Source organism: Rhincodon typus, chromosome 2, assembly GCF_021869965.1.
Source record: "Rhincodon typus isolate 14 chromosome 2, sRhiTyp1.1, whole genome shotgun sequence".
In the NCBI taxonomy this organism is placed as follows: Eukaryota; Metazoa; Chordata; class Chondrichthyes; order Orectolobiformes; family Rhincodontidae; genus Rhincodon; species Rhincodon typus.
In genome coordinates, this window is record NC_063333.1 from 8792420 (window position 1) to 8815460 (window position 23041).

The 23041-nt window shown below is 40.6% G+C and overlaps 1 protein-coding gene across 5 annotated transcripts in view; it reads right to left on the reverse strand.

Moving 5' to 3' along the window:
• Nucleotides 1-6: 6 nt before the first annotated feature.
• The window catches only part of sec22c (SEC22 homolog C, vesicle trafficking protein), a 38368-nt gene continuing 15333 nt past the window's right edge, over nucleotides 7-23041 (reverse strand). For 4 of the 5 annotated variants that reach the window (XM_048614650.1, XM_048614655.1, XM_048614659.1 and 1 more), the window contains exons 3-7: nucleotides 20589-20752; nucleotides 17713-17892; nucleotides 13611-13729; nucleotides 8060-8125; nucleotides 7-6078 (exon numbers count right to left, since the gene is read on the reverse strand). In XM_048614650.1, the coding sequence (XP_048470607.1) occupies nucleotides 5878-6078; nucleotides 8060-8125; nucleotides 13611-13729; nucleotides 17713-17892; nucleotides 20589-20752 (730 nt within the window). In that variant the 3' untranslated portion in view covers nucleotides 7-5877. The remainder of the gene's footprint in view (nucleotides 6079-8059; nucleotides 8126-13610; nucleotides 13730-17712; nucleotides 17893-20588; nucleotides 20753-23041) is intronic. The other variant, XM_048614671.1, reaches the window with a different exon arrangement.

Here is a 23041-nt window from a genome sequence, read left to right on the forward strand (position 1 = left end):
GCTACCTCTAAATCAAGGCTGGTTTGTCCTTGAAAATACATGGTTTGATAATCACACTGCAGTTGTGTTAACATAAAGTAGCAAAGCTACTTTTGTGTCACCCGAGCAATGAGTTATTAACACATGCTACAACACTGCTCCACATTTAAGAGTCTAGAAGTTAGAATGAAAAGTAATATCAATGGGTTTTTTCATCCTTTCTAACTATATGACTGCACTGCATTCAATGAACGAGTCAGATTCTACAGACCATGTAGACAAATGGCCAGGTAACATAACACGTAAAGCAAGAGCTGGTCACATAAATTATACTTGCTCTGAAAAAAGAAAAGCCCCTGTTGCTATTATTGAGACACTTTCTTTTAAAATCTATCAGTGTACTAGTAAGTTTTGAAAAAGGTCCTGCCTCTCAGAGCTCTGACATTACAATGATCAAGAGTTGTCTTGTGAAATCTGTCATGCTAGCAAAAAAAAAGGAGAAAAAAAAGTGAATTAATATCCTCTTTGCAGCAACACAGGAGGAGCAGTAGGTCATTAGTCCCTCTGGTTTGTTGTCATATTCCATTACTTCAACTGTATTTCATCCTCGCTTTTCCTCATTTGATCAACGTACCTTTGTATTGTACCAAACCTTCTAAATTCAAAGCAATTTCATTACTTCAAACTACACAACAGAGGCACTAGTTTAAATAACGTACTGACATTCCTGTTCATTAATGGCATTCTGCTCATCAGCCACACACACACACACGATTGTGCAGGAATTTTGGGAGCAAAATGGTGGATTCATGCAGTTTATGTACAAAAACAGAACACGTTGGTAATTTCCTATACTTTAAAAATTCTTATGCTCTCACACATTGCAAAATCTGTCCAGCTACCTGCAAATCAACCATTCTGGTACAGCTTTGTGAATGCAGGTGTAATCACAAGAAAAACACAAGGAGGCTTCATATCATGCTTAACCACAGCAAATGAACCACTGGGTAAGCATGACCTCAGCCATATTGTGGGGCCCTTACTAGAATGAATGAGATCTCCTGCTGGCCCCTACCACGCGCTTCCCTGAAAATAGTTACTAATTTTCCTAAAGTGCTTCTGAAATTGATGAAGGTGGTTATAAAAGGCGCTGATTTAGAGTCAGGCCACTGTTGTGAAGTGATGAAATATTGTTTCATCTACATGTTACACAACACTTCCACTGTAGAAACAGGAACAGGACCAGGCTATCCAAACTATCGAGCTGGTATTCACTTGGATCAACAAAAACAGGAACAGATATATAACCAGCGTCTGCAGCAATAATCATCCACTTCATTGCCTAAAGTCAAAACAAACCCCCCTTAACATCCTTCCGAAGTCTGAAATCCCATGCACTAAATCTTTGTCATATGAGCAGTTTCATTTTAGTACTCACCTCAAAGCAGCAAGTTCCTCGTCTCTACATTTTATGAAGCTTAATGTTTAAGACAAGTCACCAAGCTTAACTGGGTTGCTCTCAAAGTATTTTGGTGACTATAGTCTCTTGGACATGCAATATTTAGGGTTTTGGTGCTGATTTCCTATCTAAATCAAACAAATATAAGACTGATGATTTTCTTTAAATTCCTGACACCTTTCCCTGCACACATACTTCATTAGCGATGAGGCGACGTAAGATAAACAACAATACAAATTGCTGGAAAAGTTCAGCAGGTCTGGCAGCATCTGTGGAGACAAATCAGAGTTAACTTGTTGGGTCCAGTGACCTTTCCTCAGAACTGTGCTGTTGTGGCTGCTGAACATTTCTACTGCAGCAATTTCACAGACTCATTTTTAGTCAGTGCACAAGATAGGCACTGAGGTCACCTGTGTCCCCAAGAGACATTTTCTAGAAACAGGAGCAGGACCAGGCTATCCAAACTATCGAGTTGGCATTCACTTGGATCAACAAAAACAGGAAGAGATGTATAACCAGCGTCTGCAGCAATAATCATCCACTTTATTCCCCAAAGTCAAAACAAACCCCCTTAACATCTTTCCGAAGTCTGAAACCCCATGCACTGTTCAGAAATGTTATTAGACACCTTTGGAGCAGGTGGGATTTGAACCTGGGCCTCCTGACTACCAATGCACTGCAAGAGCCCTCTGGTGTTCTCAGCAGTTTATTGTTCACAAATTAACACAGTTCATTTAGAATCCCAATTACAGAACCTCTCACTAACCTGGCTCCTTCACAGACCCCAACTCCAGGTCACTCAGCAAAGAAAAGCATCAGCTCGGAGATCTTTGCCCAGGTACACTCACTGTAAACTGCTGGGACATAGAGAAATCTTGGGACACTTTCATCATAGGGTTTGATCTGTCACTTTGTTTGAACTGGAGACAGATTTTTCTTCTTAGAACCTCCCCTTTCCCCAAAGGGCTTGTCTATCTCCCTCTATGAGCTAACTAAGTGCCAGAGTGAAGATTCCACCCTTTGACCAGTCCAACTTCTTTGTGCAAAGTTATGCTGTATATGAGTGTATGTCCTCTTGCTCTTGAGGTTAGCACACTTATATTACCCTGAATGTGAACATTCCTCCCAATACCAGCAGAATAGGCATGAATGTCAAGGGGCTAGAACTTCCACACCGGTTTGAAGCTTATGACTTGTTCTGTTCTGAAGAAATTTGACAAGAAGATCATCAGATTAGATTTTTGTACATTATCTGGAAAGCAGGGTAAAGGAGGTTAATCAGATGAGTGCTAATGTAATGAGAAAACATGTAACAGGAAGGGTTGTGGAGATTTGATAGTAATATTCTAAATAATAAGAGTCCTAAACAGAGCAGACAGAGAGAAACTATTGCCTTCAAACTGAATGGTAAAAGAACCAAAAGACAACATAAGGCAAAATCCTTTCTTTCGCTAAGCACAGTTTGTGGTTAGGATCTGGAATGCACTGCCTGGGAATGTAGTGGAGACAGATTTAATGGACACTTCCAAAAGGGAACTGTGTAAGTGCCTGAAGGGAAAGCATGTACAAAAGATAGAGAGGAACGATTAGGGATTGGGATGAGATTGTATTGCTTTTGCTATCAGGCAGCACTGGTTAGACGGGCCGACTGCATCCTTCTGTGTTCTGCTATGATTCTATTGTGCATTAGGTTTGAGCAGTCCCTTTAGACTGGCTTCGTCCGCCATTTAAAACTTATGCCTCTCAGTGCATAATCAAGTTTAACACACTATTTAACACATGGATCACAAAAATCAGTTCCTTTTGTTCCAAAATGTGAGTAGGTCCTGCAAAGTACAGTGATATTAGAACATCGAAAATTTGTTACAGCACAGAAGGAAGCCATTGAGCAACATCCACAAGATCACTCTTCCATTAAATTGTTAGCCAAGGCATGACATTTAAAGTAGAATAAATAAAATGCATATTAAAAAAATCCTTCAATAATAATTGTTGTAAAAAAGAAATTAAAATCCTAGTCAACATTTTGTGCATTGAAACTAAAATAAACAACAATAGACCATTTAACTTCAAGATACTTCAGAGTAAAACCATTACTTCATTGTTGTTGGGTGCAAAGCCCTGGAAAACTCTATCTAACATAGTCTTTTGATAAGATCTTCATCACAGAGACTACAGTGGTTCAGGCAGATCCTCCCATCATCTTTTTGGGCACCAGGGAAGGGCAATTAATGCCAGCTTTGCCACTTACGTAAATACGAAACAAATTAAATATTGCTTACAATACAGATCGTGTTTCAGCACCTCCCCTCCTCTGCCCTAATCTTGGAGTGGGATTGCTGGATGGTCGACTTTGCTTGCATCAGCAGACCTTGACACTGACAATACTCTATGACGGCTGTTGATCAATGGGAAGCTGTTACCATTTAGCTCATGCAGGCACACAATGCCATTCTTACAATCACCATCCCATCAGGGTGCAACTTCGAGTGAGCGCAAGTCGCAATCCTGCCTTTGCCAAAAAATTCATCCTGCAAAATAAATAAATAAGGCAAACTTACCAAGTAATGGGGGTCCTTTATCATCTGAAGCATTTCTATGATTCAAACATAAGCATGAGATTTTCATTCCTTTTAGCTGGCTCAGACATGACATCTGAATGGCTTTTCTCTGTATCATAATTATTCCATCATCTATGAGTCACTGGTTATTAAAATAAGTTCACCAATTCCCATTCTTCCATAAGCATGCCACTTCTCCTTCAGAACATTTTCACCTGTGTTGTATCACACAGCACAGAAAAGATGGATATGAATAATTTGGGCACCCTTACTGCAGGAGGAAGGAGGGTGATTATGTAGTTGTAAAAACACGGCACGACGTTAGCCCAACCTCAGAATGAAACAAAAAGCCAGCCTACTGAAACAGGTGATGTCAGACAAATCACATCACCTTTCCTCCCAGACAGTATAACTACATTTGGAAATGTGAACCATTGGATTAAATTCTGACACTTGATCCCCTGATCTGCCCCAAGAATAATTGTTAATCTTGAGTACTGCAGGACTAAAAAGCCATCCTGTTGAAGCTGTTGTCTTGCATTTGTCAGAACTGAAACACAAAAATAGCAAATTGCAAGCCCAACATATAATCTTAAATTGACTGTTCGTGCCAAGAATTACATGATCAGGATTGTTTAGTAAGTGTTGTTCAATCATGGAGTCATATCTAAAGTTGTTCTAAGTTTGCAACATGACTTACTTACCCCTGCTAAAAGCTACATTTATTCATAAATAGGGCATTGTCCTTCATAAATAGAAAGAAGGTGTTCTTCACTGTGCCTTTTCCAACTAAATACAAGGTTATGGGACAAATATCCCCTGGTGCATTCACCTTAGCAATGCCATGATCAATCAGAGACAATTTTCCTATTTTGAATTGAAACAAAAGCTCAGGGGTCAACTGCTCCTCCAAGCATTCTCCATGCAACGCCTTGCCAACCATTCAATGCCTTCTCATGCATTAGTTGTCGCTCCCAGTGAGATCTGGTATTCTTGCAATTCTGTCCTGACGCACAAGACAAAATCTTTCAACACTGAAAACTCACTTCACTCAAAACAGTTAAACATGAATATGAATCCGGCACCTACAATGCAAGGTGAAAGAACTTAAGATCCAGCTGTCTGGACAAAGGCTTTCTAACTTAACATTTAGACAATATGCTAAACTCACCATTTGTATTATATAGAGTCATTTATCAGTAGTACCATCTTTGCATTTATAAATAAAACGTATGTATTTACACATACTTCTCCCTTTTCCTATTAGAATTTGCTTACATCCACACTTAGAATGGAGCCTGCACATGTAAACCTATCATCTTCTAGTTACACCTCTTCAAAGTAGTGACACTGCAGTACCATTACTGGTAACAGTGTACCAATGACAGTGAGGCAGGTGCTCACAGGCAATTGCCATCATAAACTTGGATGTAGTAATTTATAGCAGAAATATAAAGTAAGAGCAGAATGCATGACTTTGAGATAAGGGTTGAATACATCCGCATTTCTCTTGTCCAATAGCTCTCTGCCTGTAAACCAGCTTTCCTTGAAAATTAACTTGTCATCTGGACTTCTTCATTGAGCACCACATGACTTCAATGTTCATATAGTTTTAGAGTCCCACACTGATCTTGTAAATTAACATTAAGCATTTGTAAGGTAACACACTGTAAAGAACTCATTACGTTCCTCTCCTCCTAAAAAAAATTCATTTGGGAATGAGGACCAATTTATGTTCCCATCTTGAAGTCTTAAGAGTTTTGTTTCTGTGGTGATGACGACAAAATTATTAAACATACTGAAGGCACATTTGAGAATACTTAGTTGTGATTCCTTTCCATCAGTGTGAATGGGTCCTTGATCCCAGGTACTCGAGTATCAAACTCCACAATCAGGCTGTTTCTCAGCGAGTTTTCTCGACAATATCTGATGCGTGGACAGAAAGGCCACCCCTAAGTGGAAGAGAATCTGCCAAACGTTCCTCAGCCCAAATAAATAAGAATTGCATATACAAATGAGAATAAACGCTCCGGCTGCCTTGACCATCCTTGTTGAGACGAAGAACAGGTACAGGTAACACTGGAAAGGGAATGGATGCAACCATTTTTTAAAAAAGTGATAAAATGCTTGGCGCAAATCAAAATAAAAACCTTGTTTATTTCATACAAGTCAGCTGAAGTGCTCAGATATTAACCCAACATAGAAACTGGTCAAAACAGCAAACACAAAATCATAAAATCATTTGATTTTAGTTTGTTCAGTAATTCTCTGCAGGCCTGAACTCTTCTTGCCACAGAAGGAGGCCATTCAGTCGTACATCACTATTCACTGAGATCCTGGCTGATCTGTAATTCTTCATTTGTCAGCCGTTCATCACTATCATGCGATACTCTTAACTAAGAAAACTCTACCGATCTCGGTTTTGAGTATGTCAGCTCATCATGTGTTCCCCAATCTTTCGGAGGAACAGAGTTCCAGATTTCCACTGCCCTTTTATTTTAAGAAATGCTTTTTCTTTGTCAGTTATAATTAGAGCAAGATGTTTATATTCTACTTGACTATATCCCTTTATCGTTTTAATCACGTGAATTATTTCAGCCCCTCAATCTTCTATACTCAAGGAAATACAAGCCATGTTTATACAACATGTTCTAATAATTTCCTCCATTAACTTTGGTATTATTCGAATCTGTGCTGCAAACCAATATCACTTTCCTGAGATGTGGTCAAAGGCTGTGGTCACTGGTGTCTAAAACAAAACCTGATACTGTAGCTGTGGTCTGACCGGGTCTTGCTCGACAAGGGAAATGACTACTGTAAGTGTCACTTTCCCCATTTTAGCCCACATGAGATAACATCAGTAAAATGTATCAGAATTCTTAACTAACTAATCAAAGATTATTGGGGCAGCTCTAAATGTGAAGTTGTGGTCACAATCAGGTCAGCGTGTTCTTACTAATCGGCTCGAGGAGCCGATTGACTTGTTCCTGCTCCTAAATTGCACGCTTGTATGAAAAGGATAATATACAATACAATATCCTTTTATTGTCACGTGTGCCCCATTGTAGGAGTACAGTGAAAATCTTCTACAATGTCTGCCTTCTTATGGCGACATCTTAGGTATGAGTACCTAGGTACAATTTTTGGATACAGCAGGATAAAGGGATCAGTGCCATCCAGTTGTCAGCAAGAGTGAAGAACTTGCTAAACACACAGAAGCAGATCCTGCTCCAGTTCAGATCTCCATTACGCATGCACTAAAGTGACTGATTTAAAAAAAACATTGAGTTCAACTATCATGAGAAAGAGGAGTTTCTTTATTGGCCCTAAAAACAAGATTTGATGGCACCAGGTAAATATTATAGATGAAAGACAGTACATAGACAATAGACAGTAGAGAAACGTAACACTAACAGAGAAGGAGCCGCGGGGAATGGCATAGACAGCAAGTAATTAGGAAAGCCAATAGAATGTTGTCCTTATTGCAAAGGCAATCAAATAAAAAGTAGGGAGATTATGCTTCAGTTATACAGGATATGGAGGAGACCTCATCTGGAGTACCGTATACTATATTGGTCTTCTTATATAAGGAAGGCTGTAAATGCTTTGGAAGCAGTTCCGAGAAGGTTTACCTAACGAGAATGGGCAAATGGTCTTATGAGGTAAGGTTGGACAAACTAGGCTGGTATCTGCAGTAGGTTTGAAGAGTAACAGGGAACTTAATTCAAACAGCTAAGGTCCTGAGTGGTATACTGTATATTATCTTACATTTATGGCCCCTCATCCTGATCTCACCCTCATGTGGAAACATCTTCAGCACACATAAGTTATCAAACCTTTGCACAATTTGAAGAATCTCCATTAGGTCAACTTCAGCCTTTACTTTTCTGGAAGCTATTACAGGGAATTTTCTCCCTGCTCTCAGATCAAATCGTTCTCCAGTGTCCTAACCACCTGCACCCTAACACTATGATGTATGTAAGAATGTTACGCTCATTTACAGTGGCTGTACATGAAAAGATATCTGTTTAATAACAATTATAAACAAAGATAATCTCACCTGGAATACACAGGTAATAAAAGCTACAAGAAATGCAATAACTGAGCCCTTTTCTTCATCACCGTCCTAGGAAGAAATAAAATTAACATGTAATAACAAACAAATACCAAAACAAACTTCTATCAGACAGCAACAAAAGTTCAATAATTTCACTTTCAAAATTCAGACCTTTATCCTAACACAAGATAAAGGACACAGGGAGGAGATGACCCAGTGGCATTAATCACTGGACTGTTAATCCAGAGAACAAGGTAATGCACTTGGGGCTGAAGTTCAAATCCCGCCATGGTAGATAGTGGAATTTGAATTCAGTAAAAGTCTGGAATTAAAGAGTCTAATGATGACCATGAAATCACTGTCAATTGTCATCTGGTTTATTAATGTCCTTCAGGGAAGGAAACTGCCATCCTTACCTGGTCTGGCCCACATGTGACTCCCGACCCACAGCAATGTGGTTGACTCTTAATTACCCTCTGGGATGGGCAATACATGCTGGCCTAGCCAGCAAATATCAACCCATGAATGAATAAAAAAAAAATTAATAAATCTCATAACATCTATTGACTAATAAACCAAGTGAGAAGGAGGTTCCAGTCTGTTGGACACAATTAGTGCATGGACGAACAGTGGCAAAGAGCTATTAGATAGGGGTAACATACTCCACATAGGAAGAAACAATAAAATGGGTGGCATATAATCTGTGATGGTGTGCATGTAGCTTAGAATTAAAAGGAAAATAATTCTACCAGGTATTTATAGATTCAACATTCTAACACTGTACGGCAGTAAGCAAAAAAAATAACCAGAATAATGAATTATACAGTCAGAAAAAAGTCAGGTCAAGTCACATACTCAAATCCAAAGTTGTTCACAAAATATTGGGAGACAGTTCGAAAAGGAGCATGATCCTCAGTATGAGAATACTGAACTATGGTGACAAATGTGGACTTTTCATTGAGAGGGTGGCATAGAAAAGTGACATTAGACAGGTTGGCAAAGGAGTATACTACATATGGGGATTATTACTTCAAACTCAAAGGAGCAGCAGTACAATCAGCACAGGCTTAAACTAATGAGGTGCCATAAATATTGTCACAGAACTCCACTCCACACAGGAAGATCAATAGGCAGAATTGACTAAGGGAGAGTAATGAAGGCAAAAATCCCTGGAATCATTTAGCAATCTGAAGCCATAATGGAGACTATAATGTCTTTGTGGCTAGGTGAGTCAAGATGAGTCAAATTTCTTCCCTCATTTATATCAATCTTGTCAATTACCAGCTGTTTTTGCTGGTTGCCAAGCTTTAATTTTTAAATTTTTCACCCAGATAATTAAATGAAAAAGATTAGCAAACTCAACTCTGCCTCGATCAATATCAATTTTTAGCACCCTCCAAACTAAAATAAGCATAAAATTGCTTGTTTGAAAAAACAGACTGTATACAATTACATAGAAAGCAATATCATCTCTTACGTAGTTGACCCTGTACCTCTAAGTCAATAATAAATGCACTTTAAAAGAATAGTAGAAAATATATGCAAAAAATTACTGAAAAGAGAACTTGGAAATTATATACTGCCAAAGAAAAATATTTGATCAACTGTTTGAAAAACTTCCAAATAAATCTCACTCCCCTGCTCTTTCTTGCAAGTGTCACATAAATACTGAAAGAATGTAGAATCTCATGAGATGTTGTTAATAAGATCCTAAGATCATGAGAAATAGGAGCAAGATTAGACGATTCATCCCTTTAAAGCTCCTCCGTTATTTAATCAGATCATGGCTGATCCAATTGTGGCCATAACTAAACTTTCCTGACTGCTCCCCATAAAACTTCACTCTATTGTCCATTGAAAATCTGTCCAACTCACTCTCATGTGTATTGTAATGCTTTCAGCTGGGTATTGAGACTCAAATGAATGTTGAGCATTAATTTAAATCAATAAACCCTATAATCCATTGAAATTCCCATCCTCATTTTCCATTACTTTGCTCCCCTCTTCCCTCCTGACTCATACAGGTGACAATTCCACAAAATGCTAGTAACACTCCAACATCACAAACAAGCAACCACTGACTGGATCTGGACAATGAATGTAAACTATTCAACCTCAGGGAATTCAGTAACCTCCTCTTCCCATGCCCAATACCTTGTGTGAAAGGAAGTAAGAGACAGAGAGAGAGAGAGACAGACAGAAAAAAAAAGGTGACTGAATAGATCCAAAACTGAAATCCCTGTCCAATTTTCTCCTCCCTAGCTGGATAGATAACTGGTGTTGGTTTATGATTGCCCTGGCTAAGTTAAACTAACTTGACACATGCCAGAGATTGAAACCGGCATAAATTTTCCCTGCAAATACTCAGCTGTTAGCCACTGCTTAGTGTTCCACAGAATTCTGTAGCTCAAACCAATACCACTGTATGAGGGAGCATTGAACTGTCAAAGGTGCAGTCTTTCAGATGAGAGATTCAACCAAGGCTATATTTCATTGAGCCACTGGAGGGAGTTCAGAGACTATTTGTTGAGGATACAACTAATTCAGAGGTCTTTAGATTATCAGAAAGAATTACATTACTTTTGAATGTGAAGATCTTAGAAATTTTGGCACAAGACCAAGATCAGCTTGCAAAAGAAAGGGTTGTTCTGAGCAAGCATCTTTTCAAAGCTCAGAATGTCCTCAAAGCCAATAAAGTTCTTAAGTGCAGTCACCATTACAATGCAGCAAATGCCAATTGGTGCACAGCAAGTTCCCACAAACACCAATTTGCTAATAGCCATACAACATTAGGTGAGGAATACGCATTACCCATTATTCTTCAAAACAGTGCCACAAAATCTCATACCTATCAGATAAGGGCAGACTAGGCCTTGAGTTTATTGGCTGATGCAGACCTGCAGGTTTCTCTTCTGCTCTGACGAAAGATTCGCTGCCTTTTCACAGCCCATGCTGTTCAGCTACTGACAACCGATCACATGGTAGTTGACAGGCAGAGGACCTTTGTCACTGATAACTGGTCCCCAGTACACACACCAGTCAGCTTCACTTGTAAACAACCCGAGCTCCAGTTCGTCTGCAAATTGTTGGAACCCACAGTACAACAAGAGCTCAAAACATGTAGCCATCCTTGTAAATCTCTGGGTTTCAAAACAGTTCCTTCTCATTTCAGATAACAAGGTGAAGGAGGGTCTAGGCCCGAAACATCAGCCTTCCTGCTCCTCCGATGCTGCTTGGCCTGCTGTGTTCATCCAGCTCTACACCTTGTTATCTCAGATTCTCCAGCATCTGCAGTTCCTACTATCTCTTTCTCATTTCAGTCCAGTTTTAAAAAGCACAAGAACAAAGTCACAGAAACAGAAATTACTTGAAAACTCAGCAGGTCTGGCAACATCTGAGGAGGAAAGCAGAACTGACATTTTAGGTCCAGTGACCCTTCTATAGAACTGAAGACACAGTGTTGCAGGGCACAAGCTGTCAATAGCTGTCACATGAAACCGACATCTATGAACATTGGCATTCAACACATACGAGCCTCACCACATCATCATAGTACCTCACCATTCCACTTAGAATGTGCTTCCGTACTTCAAGCAATGCTGCATTTTGGAGTTCACGGTCATTTCTCATTATAAAGCTGCTGCCAGGGCACTTTATGCAAAGACCCACGTACCCAGCTCGTGATTTGAACTCGGAGTCTTTGTATGCTCTCTTGGTATTCGCTCATTTTGTGCCTACTTCAGTATTCACAGCATCCCTGACTTGCCTTGGATTTTAGCACTTTGCCCCTCTATCAGAGCTTAAAGGTTCGCAGTAGATCTATCCCGATTTGACGGTCCAGCAAAATCCAGATGACTGCATGTCATGGTTGTCAGAGATCATCAATCAAGGGACTGGGCATAATGATGGACAGCACTGTGCTACATCAATTTAACACCCAGACTACCAGCCAGCTGCATACATGCCATGTACACGGTCTGCAGTGGCACGGTGACTCAGTGGTTAGCACTGCTGCCTCACAGTGCCAGGGACCCGGGTTTGACTCCACCCTCAGGCAACTGTGCAAACTCCACACAGACACATTCGCCCCATGTCTGCATGGGTTTCCTCCCAGAGTCCAAAGATGTGCAGGTTAGATGGACTGGCCTTTGGAAATGCAGAATTACAGGAGGTAGGGTAGGGAGTTGAATCTTGGGGGGGGGTCAGTGTGGACTCGATGAGAGCGAGTGAGGGTAGATGCCACAAGCAATATCGATAGTGGTACAGCATGAGCTTTGGGTAGGAGATGGGTGCATCAGCAGAGATAGAATCAGTGCGAGGTAGCAGATAGAAGTTGTAGCCCTATACTGGTGGAGCAGAGAAGATCATTGATATTTTTGAGGTATTGTTGGGCATGTCTCCAGAGGGCTGAGACTGCACTGACCCAACCTGTCAGGGTTAGGTGTCACGGTCTCCTTTGCCTTTTGTTGCGTGAAAAGGATGACCCTCCTCTGCATAACTCTGTCCACCCAGAACCCCCATGACCCCATTCCAAAAAGTGGGGCACCAATTTCCTTTCAACTTCCATGTCTGGGAAAAATGTTTTGAACAATGCAGGGCAGCTCCAGACTGGGCAATGAGTGCGTAATGGCCTTTTAAATATGGCACTAATGTCAAGCATCTGGGATATCCCAGCCCAGGAAACCCAAGCAGACACAGGGAGAATGTGCAAACTCCACACAGTCACCCAAGGTTGGTATTGAACATAGTTTCTTGGTACTGTGAGGCAGCAGTGCTAACCACTAAGCCACCGTGCTTAGCCATAATGCTGCACAGGGGCATGATACATAGTTAATGAAGCAAGTTTAGGATGATAGCATGAGAAAGTTCACGTTCAGGAAAGAGAAACATTCCACGAGACGAGACAGAAATGACACAAAGCTGATCTCTAGTAAGGTCCAACTTTATAGCAACTTTGTAGATATGTTTGCTCACTGAATTCGTAAATACGGAAGATATTTCTTCAAATATTATAATGATAAAAAGCCTAACATCACTAAGCTATATGATGACTCTATAAGCACACAGTGTGGTAAACAAACATGAGAACATAAGAAAGTGGTGGTGGGATGGACCATTTAATCTTGCAAGCCTGCTCCTTCACTTAAGATTATGAATGATCTTTGACCTCAATACACCTTCTGGCACTAACCCTACATCTGTTAATTCCTTAGCATCCAAAGTTATGCATTCCAAAGAGTCACAATCTCTTCAACAAAGAAATTTCTCCTCATCTCAGTCCTAAATGCTCAACCTCTTATTTTAAGACAGTGACTTCTTGTTCTAGACTCACCAGCCAGGAAAACATCCTCCATACATCAACCCTTACCAGCCCCTTTCTGTGTACTTCATTGAAATCACTCAAATTCCATATTGAAATGGAGAAATGTACACTTGTATTATTTACATTTTATTGCATATTTTTCAGGAAGGGCAAAAATAAAAGTGGAAATGTTATTCAGTTTTGCTTATATTTTCAGATTCCCTGAATTTATTTTTGAAATTTCTTAATTACCTGAAAATTGTGTTCTATGAGGTGAACTCCACGGATCAGGTTGAGAGCTCCACACATTATATTAAGGATAACCGAGAGGATCCCAACTGCACTTACTGGTTCTAGTCTGTATATGGGTGCTGTGGATAAATAAAACAGTATTTGTAAAGACAGACAACTTGCTATAACGATGGTCTTATCAATATTTGTGACAGGGTGCCTGGTGCAGCCTGATGCCAAAATACCTGATACCAACTGTCCCACACAAGTACAAGATTTTCTCATTTTTGAGGGATAGATTTTCACAGCTTGCCAATTTTATTCTCATTTACTCTCTGACAGCCTATTTTTCATCATTGGCCTGACCCAAGTCATTGAGAGTCCGGAAACCATGCATTTTTTAAAAATTCATTCTTAATATGTCAGTGGTGCTTGGTACACCAGCATTTATTGAACCATTACATTTTTGAACAGCCGCAGTCTGTGCGATGTAGGTACACCATGGTGCTGTCAGGAAGGGAATTCTAAGATTTTTGACCCTGCAACATTAAAGGAACAACAGTATATTTCTAAATAAGGGTGGTATGTGGCTTGAAGGGAACTTAAAAGGGGGAGGGGGGGGGTGTCTTCCTCGTATCTGATACTCTTATAGGTGCCAGAAGTTGTGGGTATTCCTTCATGAGACGCAGGTACCTCTGCCAAGGCCAGCATTTGCCCCTGATCTGACTCAATTTACTTGAGGATTTCACAGGGCAGTTAAGAGCCGACCACATTGGTGTGGATCTGGAGTCACATGAAGGCCAAGCCATGTAAGGATGACAGATTTCTTTCCCCAAAGATGCTTAATATGGTACTAGATGGGTTTTCACAACAATGAATGACCTATGTCATGGTCAACATGATTCCAGATTGCTAAATTTAATTTAAATTCCATCATTTGGAATAGTGGGATTTGAACCAATCAGTTTCCCGACAGCATTAGCCCGGGCTATAGCAGTGTCTCCCATAGGAGATTGCAAAAATCCTCACCAGATGAGTTTTTTTGACAATCAATGGGAGTTTTGTGGTCAGCTATCTTTTAATTCCAGATATTTTCCCTTCTTATTGTTTGAATTTAAATTCCACCAAATGCCCTGTTGTGATTTGTACCCATGTCCCTCAAGCATTAACTGAGGGGTGGAGGCTCTGTCACCATCTCCAGCACAAGTTCAAGAAACTGAATGAACTGCTTCTGTTCATAACAGTAGTGTTCAGGAGAAGTACAGTTAAACCATGGGGAATAAGTGAGCGAGCTGGCTCAAATATAATACAAATTTCCATTTTTTTACCATACATTCTAAAAGGAGAAACAGATGAAATATAGGAGGTAAAATTTTACGAAGGATGAGATTCGGAAGTACTTGGAAGTGCATGCCAAAATAGGGCAGAGACAGCATGGTTTCATTAAGGAGAGGTCATACCTGATAAAGTGGTTAGAATTCTCCGAGGAGGTTAATGAGCAGGTTAGACAAAGGAGAGCCAGTGGCCTTTGACACGGTGCCACACAGGAGGCTACTAAATAAGTTAAAACCCCACAGTGTTTGGCGAGGTCCTGGCAAGGTTAGAGAACTGGCTGACTGGCAGAAGGCAGAGAGTAGGCAAAAAGGGTTTTTCTTCCAGGATGACAGCCAGTGGCAAGCAGAGTTCTGCAGGGACCTGTGTTGGGACCACACCATTCGCACTATATATTAACGATCTGGACGAAGGAACTGAGGGCACTGCTGCCAAGTTTGCAGATGACACATAGATAGGTGGAGTGACCAGTTACGTTGAGGAAATGAGGCAGCTGCAGAAGGACTAGGACATGCTAGGCAAGCGGGCAAAGAAGTGGCAGGTGGAATATTATATGGGAAAGTGTGAGGTTATGAACTTTTGTAGGAAGAATAGAGGTACAGACTATTTTCTAAATGTGGAAAGGCTTCAGAAACCTGAACTTGGGGTCCTCCTTCAGGATTCTCTTAAAGTTAATGTGCAGGTTCAGTTGGCAGTTAGGAAAGCAAATGCAAGGTTAGCGTTGATTTCCAAGAGGGTTAGAATACAACAGCAAAGATACACTGCTGAGGCTGTACAAGGCTCTGGGCAGACCACATTTGGAATATTGTGAGCAGTTTTGGCTCCTTATCCAAGGGAGGATATGCTGGCATTGGAGGAGGTCCAAAGAGGGTTTACAAGGATGATCCTGGGGATGAAAGGCTTGTCATGAGGAGTGGTTGAGAATTCTGGGTCTGTACGGGAAGGTATTTAGAAAGATGAAGGGGATCTGATTGAATCTTACAAAATACTAAGATGCCAGGATAGATTGGACATGGAGAAGATATTTCCATTAGTAGGAGAGACTAGGATCTGAGGGCACAGACTCAAGGGTGAAGGGATGACCCTGTTGAACAGAGATGAGGAGGAATTTCTTCAGCCAGAGTGGTTAAGCTGCGGAACCCATTGTCACAGAAGGCTGTGGATGCCAAATCATCCAGAGCATTTAACATAGAGATAGATAGAGGCCAGGCTGGGCCAAGCCGAACTGAACTGAATTATTGTTGCTTGTATTTAAGTATAACTGGTAAGGGGATCAAAGGTTACAGGGAGAAGGCAGAAGAATGGGGTTGAGAAACAGCCATTATCAAAATGGTATGGCAGACTCAAATGAGCCAAATGGTCTAAATTTTGGTCTAGATTCAGCAATTCTGCTGTGATTCAAAACTTCATGGTCAGAAATCCTGCATGATTCCCCAATGTGGGAGAAATTATGCCATGGTTAAAATTGGCCGACATGATCCACTGCGCACATGCAGTTGCATGCACAACATCACACGATTCACATAAAGGGTCTTGATGCACTTTCAGGAAGTTATAAAGGTAACTAGTTCACATAACTACAGGTCTCTGATGTATGTTAAGGCCATTGTATCTAATAACAGGTGAGTTGCGCCAATAGCAGCTCAGAATTTTAGTCTTATTTCTAATATTACAAAAGGAAAACTTGAAACCATCATGAGGGGTCACTCAGATTCTCAAATTGGCATTAAATCTAAAATAATGACTTTGCTGAGGATGTCTATCACTTGACCTGTTCAGACCTTACAATAAACGGATAAAAACCAACATTAAGTTCAATTTTTTTGATAGATTATGTAGGGAATTAACATTTATTCCCTTTGACTGCTTTCCCTATAATAGAACGCATATAGATAAGTGTTGTGGCTCTTTATATGTCAGACCTAGGATTAGCTTAATTGTTTGATAACCTTTGCTTTATAATTAGCTTTCAGCAGCAAAGCAATGTTCTAATTTTACACAAAAGCAGCCTTTTGGAAAATAACTAGCCTCCACATCACAACTGTGATGCGAAAAGCAGAGTGCTAAATATCACATTCAGATTCTCACATCACATCCCACAAAGCTGCATGAAAACTCCAGCACACTGTATCTCTAAATGGATAACACTACTGAGTAGACATGCCTGTATCCAGCCATTGACTCTACAATCATGGAAAGGTCAAGTTGTAACCTAATGTAGTTTGTTAGTCGGCCCTTTCATCATATAACAATGCAGTTGGATTGTAGTTTTCTCTAGTCTGGTGAAAGGTTCTTACAGTCCAAGGCACAAAATATCAATTGAGCTTGCAACGAGCAATTCTGTTTACAAAGTGATATACAACACGAAATCCATAATTATACCCGGAAATACATATAGTTTTAACATTAGAATTTAAATGCTTATTTTTAACTAGTATTTTAATTAGGATTTATTCTCTATCTAACATGGAATTGATCCTAAAGTCAACTCTACAGCAGTCTGCAAACTTCACTGACAAAGTCTTGCTGATCTCAAACACAAACAAAAACAGAAATTGCTGGAAAAGCTCAGTAGGTCTGGTAGCACCTGTGGAAAGAAATCAGCATAACTTTTTGAGTCCAGTAACCCTTCCGGTTTTGTTTCTGATTTCCAGTTCTTTCGGTTTTTATCTAGCTGATCTCACCTACAGTTATTTAAGTTATGGCATTGGAAAAAAAAATGAATACATGAGCATTACATGTCTGAACAACATCAATGCATTCAAAAAAACAGTATCTGATCTGGTCTTACCAGAGCTTGACTGCAAAAGCAGGTGTCCATTCAACGTCCCATTGGAAACAACGATATCATCCACATTCACTTGGCGGGGTGGTGTCACCTTTAGCTCCCTCTGGATATTGGTCACACTAATTTTTAACAAAGGCCGGTTTGAATAGTTATAGTGCCATTTTATCTTCTGTATTACACTATCTGCAAATTAACAGATGTTTCATGTAAATCTACTGAACAAAGAATGAAGGGCTAAGAGGAGATGAGGGAGGTGATGGCCTAGTGGTATTATTGCTGGACTGTTGATCCAGAGACCCAGATAACACTCTGGGGTCCCAGGTTCGAATCCCACCATCTGCTGTGGCCGAATTTGAATTCAATAAAATATCTGGAATTAAGAATCTAATGATGACTATGAATCCATTGTCAATTGTCAGAAAAATCCATCTGGTTCACTAATGCCCTTTAGGGAAGGAAACTGCAATCCTTACCTGGTCTGGCCTACATGTGACTCCAGACCCACAGCAATGTGGCTGACTCTGAACTGCCCTCTGGGCAATAAATACTGCCTAGTCAGCGACTCCCTCATCCCATTAATTAAGAAACAGGGAGGTTATGGTGGTCCTTTTTCACTCAGCTTGAATTAAGGATGCTTCATCAGAGGTTACTCTAGATTTTTTAAATTCATGCATGGGATGAGGATGTCGCTGGCTAGGCCAGTGTTTACTTCTGTCAACGGTGGGTCTGGAATCACATGCAGGCCAGACCAGGTTAAGGATGGCAGCTTCCTTCCCTAAAAACAAAAGGACATTAGTGAACCAGATGGGATTTTTCCTGACAATCAACAATGGATTCAGAGTCATCATTAGACTTTTAATTCCAGATTTTTATTGAATTCAAGTCCCACCATATGCCATGGCGGAATTTGAAGCCGTGTTTCCAGAACGTTGTCTGGGTCTCTGGATTGACAGTCCAGAATACTAGTAGGTCATTGCCTCCTCATGGTTCCAGGCTGCCGTGACTGCAGATCACTAAACTAATGAGGTCACCCACAACACATACAACCTAATAAGTGAAATTATTAATTTTAACTCAGGTCACCAGCAGTGACCTGAAACCGAGCATCCCAACAGCAAAACAAAAAGAATGAAGGAATAAGAAGATTTCTCATCTCACACAGGAGCTCTTATCCATTTTCTTTCAAAAGAAGTGTCAGCAGATGAGTACTTTTCACTGCAATTGCACTTCTGAAGAAATATACCAAAGGTGTAAAGGGGGCACTGACACTGAATGAAACAAAAATAAAAAGGTTAGAATAATGGATATGTTGAAAAATAAGATGGAACAATAACCCCTTCTCATCCATCCATAGTTCAGGAGTTCACAATCAGTGGCATTCCTATATTTTACATATTTCACTTCCAACTGAAAGGCTGGTAGAAGCAAATTGAATTGTGACTTTCATAAGGAATTAGGTAAGTACTTGAAAAGGGAAGAACTGCAGGGTTATGGAGAAAGAGCAGGAGACTGATGTTATTACATAGTCCTTTCAAAAAGATGTAGCACACATACATTAAACACAAAGTCTGTAATATTTTAGGATTAACAGGCACACACAGTAATTACATCAGATTACCTCAATAAGCCAGAGATACAAAGTTCTTTTGAGGTGAGGGAGAAGAGAAAAGCAAAGCGGAGATGTGTTGCTCTTGGTCCAACGCTAGCAATAATGTACGACAGAGGTAGTTAGAGAATTTTATTTATTTCAAGTATTCTTAAGGGGCTTGACAGGAGGTTCCCCCTCATGGGGGGAGTCTAGGACCAGACGGCACAGTCTCAGAATTAAGGGTCACCAATTCAAGACTGAGATGAGTAGGAATTTCTCCTCTCAGAGTTGAGTGTGTTTGGGACTCTTTGCCACAGTGAGCTACGTATAGTTAAGGCTGAGATTCTTGATCAGTCGGGGAATCAAAGGTAACTGGGAAAGGGCAGGAAAGTGGACATGAGGAATTTTGAATCGGCTATGATCCTATGAATAGCAGAGCAGGCTCCAGAGGCCAAATGTCCGACTCCTATATTTCTTATAGTTTTACAGTCAAACTTCTCTCTACTGGAAGGCCCTCCAGAAAACTTACCGTTACCCATTTCTTTTGGGGAAAACATCTGTTCTTCTGCCCAATTTTTAAACTGGGTTTGGGAACTAACAATGTTAGTATAGAGAAAAGAATTCAACAAAAGTCTTCCACACCAACAGGCTGCCTCATCTATTTGTTCTTAAATGGCATTTTCAGGACGTAGGAGATGCAAAGCATTGTTTTCATTTCTCAAGAGGTGATTTTCCATCCTCTTGGATTGCTGCTCATATCATATCATGTATAAGGCGATACAAAACGAATGGCTTCTTCAGCCACATCATAAAGGAATTAAGATAACTATATTGGCGTGAAACTGAAATCACACACACGTTAAGATGGCAGTAGGTCTTGTTTCCTAAAAGGCCACTAGTAAACCAGTTTAATTTTTATAACAATCTAGCAGCTTCACAGTCATTTTGATAAAAAGCAAATAATTATTCGCGCTCATATTATTGCATTGACAAAGGATTCTCAGTAAGATCACTTTAAAACTGCAGCTATCTGAGAAGCTAATATTTTGCCAGGTAGCTAAAGAAACTATTGGAAATTTCACTTCTGCATAGCCTGGTGAAGTTTCAACTCAGAACATTCAGCACAGCCTCTCAAAAAAAAAATGCAAATTTAATGGACAGTCAATTCATTGAAACATTAAAGAATCTATGGCGTGAGCTGTACTCCAATACTGAACAGATCAACAGAGGGAAGGGACATGGGTGGAGGAAAAGCTGGCAACGTTAAGCAGCTAGAAGACAGAAGACTAACCAAATTCAAGAAAAGCGTAGGGTCTTGAAACCGTGTGAATTTTAGCGATCTCGAAGGAAGAAATAAACTCCATTCCAAGTTCCTCTAAGAAGCAAAATGCCATCGTTGTGGGATAGTAGCTACAGCAGATGGTCATGTAGGCGATACCCTGTGAAGAGGTAAAACTAGGGGTGGGAGGGGAAAAGATCATTAAAAATATTGAAACAGAATAGTAAATTTATATCTTAAATATTGCATTACTTAAAGTAGTATATTTTGTTCGTTGGGTAGTGAAGCTACAGGGTTCATTCAAATGCTGAAATTATCAGCTTAAACTTCAGAGAGGTTTCCACTCTCTTCAGAATCTGGTCAGCCCCCAAAGGCAAATCTTAAGCTATAAAAATGAAAAAGTATATAACACTGTTCCTTCACTGTCACTGTGTCAAAATCCCGGAATTCCCTCCCTAAGGGCATTGTGGGTCAACCCACAGCAGGGGGACTGCAGCAGCTCAAGAAGGCGGCACACCGTCACCTTCTCAAGGGCAATTAGGGACGGGCAATAAATGCTGGCCAGCCAGTGATGCCCACATCCCACAAAATGAATACATTTTCAAGAAAATTGACACTATTCCCCATAAAACCTCTTAAATGCTCTTAGAGATTTGCACTTGTTATAGTCCCAGCTGGTGTTACTACTGAGCAAGTCAAATCCCAGTCTGAAATCTGATTTAATGGATCATATTTCATTTTTTCCAGGTTTAATGAGGTGACCTTTTACTGAAACACAAGCACACAATGCAGCAGATTTGGTTTTAACAATGTCACAAAAGTTTCTGACGAAAATAGAATAAACCAAACTACCTACGTGGAACATAAATCTGAAAATTTTGAAACATATGGCAAATACAATCTCATTATCCCAACAGCACTCCTTTACAGTACTGACAGAAAATTATGTTCTCTATCACATCTACAGTGTATAACTTTAACTGTGGCTCCAATTCACAGCCCTCAAGAACCCAGCCTGGAAGCTGTGGAATGGCCTCCCTCCCTAAAACTCTTGCCTTGCCAGCTCTCTCCCATCCTTTAAACCTTTGATTACCTTGGCTTTCCTTTAATGGCTCAATAGTAACTTCTTACATTTATTTAGAACCTTTTCTCAGTGTAAGTTGTTCTTGTTGCCTCTTTATTCCATAAAATCAGAATCTTGCTGAAATTTGCCTCCAGAGTTTGGAAGGTGCAAAATTTACACCATTAGTTTATCCTCTGCTTCAAAATAAATTCTCTCAATTGCTTCTTTCACAGTTCCTTCTCTCTACCAGCTCCAACCAAGGCATCGGAATGCAATTACATACAGTGCGTGGGATTGCTCCATCAAGGCACTGGTGCTGCTGTTTAAAGCATTGATGATCAGTGTTACTGATGAAGGATAAGTAAAAGTTCACATTCTCCTCTGTTGTTTCCCCCCAGTCTGAGACTTCTTACACAGGAAAGCAGAATCTGTAGCATCTCGAGAAGGAAAAAAGCAAAATGCTCAGAAAACTGGGGGGTGGAAGGAAAAGAGGCGCAATGAATCCAGAGAATAGCCAAATAGAAAGCATCTGGATCATCTGGGAAATGAGCAAGTGAAAACTACAAGATTTAAAAACTCAAAAGTGGGGTAAAATATTCTGTTTCTTTTTTAAGAGCATAAATTTTTTGAACCAGGCAAGCAACTATGTTTCAGTGGCCAGAGTTAATATTTTGCTCCAAGATTCAGTGCAGAGATGAAGGCAGGATAAAACACAAAATGTTGCACAAGAGATAGTAGGAACTGCAGATGCTGGAGAATCCGAGACAACAAGGTGCAGGGCTGGATGAACACAGCAGGCCAAGCAGCATCATAGGAGCAGGAAGGCTGACGTTTCGGGCCGAGACCCTTCATCAGAAAAGGGGGAGGGGAAGGGGGTTCTGAAATAAATAGGGAGAGAGTGGGAGGCGGATAGAAGAGGGATAGAGGAGAGGATAGGTGGAGAGGAAACAAACAGGTCGAAGAGGCGGAGATGGAGCCAGTAACGGTGAGTGTAGGTAGGGAGTTAGGAAGGGGATAGGTCAGCCCAGGGAGGACGGACAGGTCAAGGGGGCGGGATGAGGTTGGTCGGTAGGAGATGGAGGTGCGGCTTGAGGTGGGAGGAGGGAATAGGTGGGAGGACGAACAGGTTAGGGAGGCAGGGACGAGCTGAACTGGTTTCGGGATGTGGTAGGGGGAGGGGAGATTTTGAAACTTGTGAAATCCACATTGATACCATTGGGCTGCAGGGTTCCCAAGCGGAATATGAGTTGCTGTTCCTGCAACCTTCGGGTGGCATCGTTGTGGCACTGCAGGAGGCCCAGGATGGACATGTCGTCTGAGGAATGGGAGGGGGAGTTGAAATGGTTCGCGACTGGGAGGTGCAGTTGTTTATTGCGAACCGAGCGTAGGTGTTCTGCAAAGC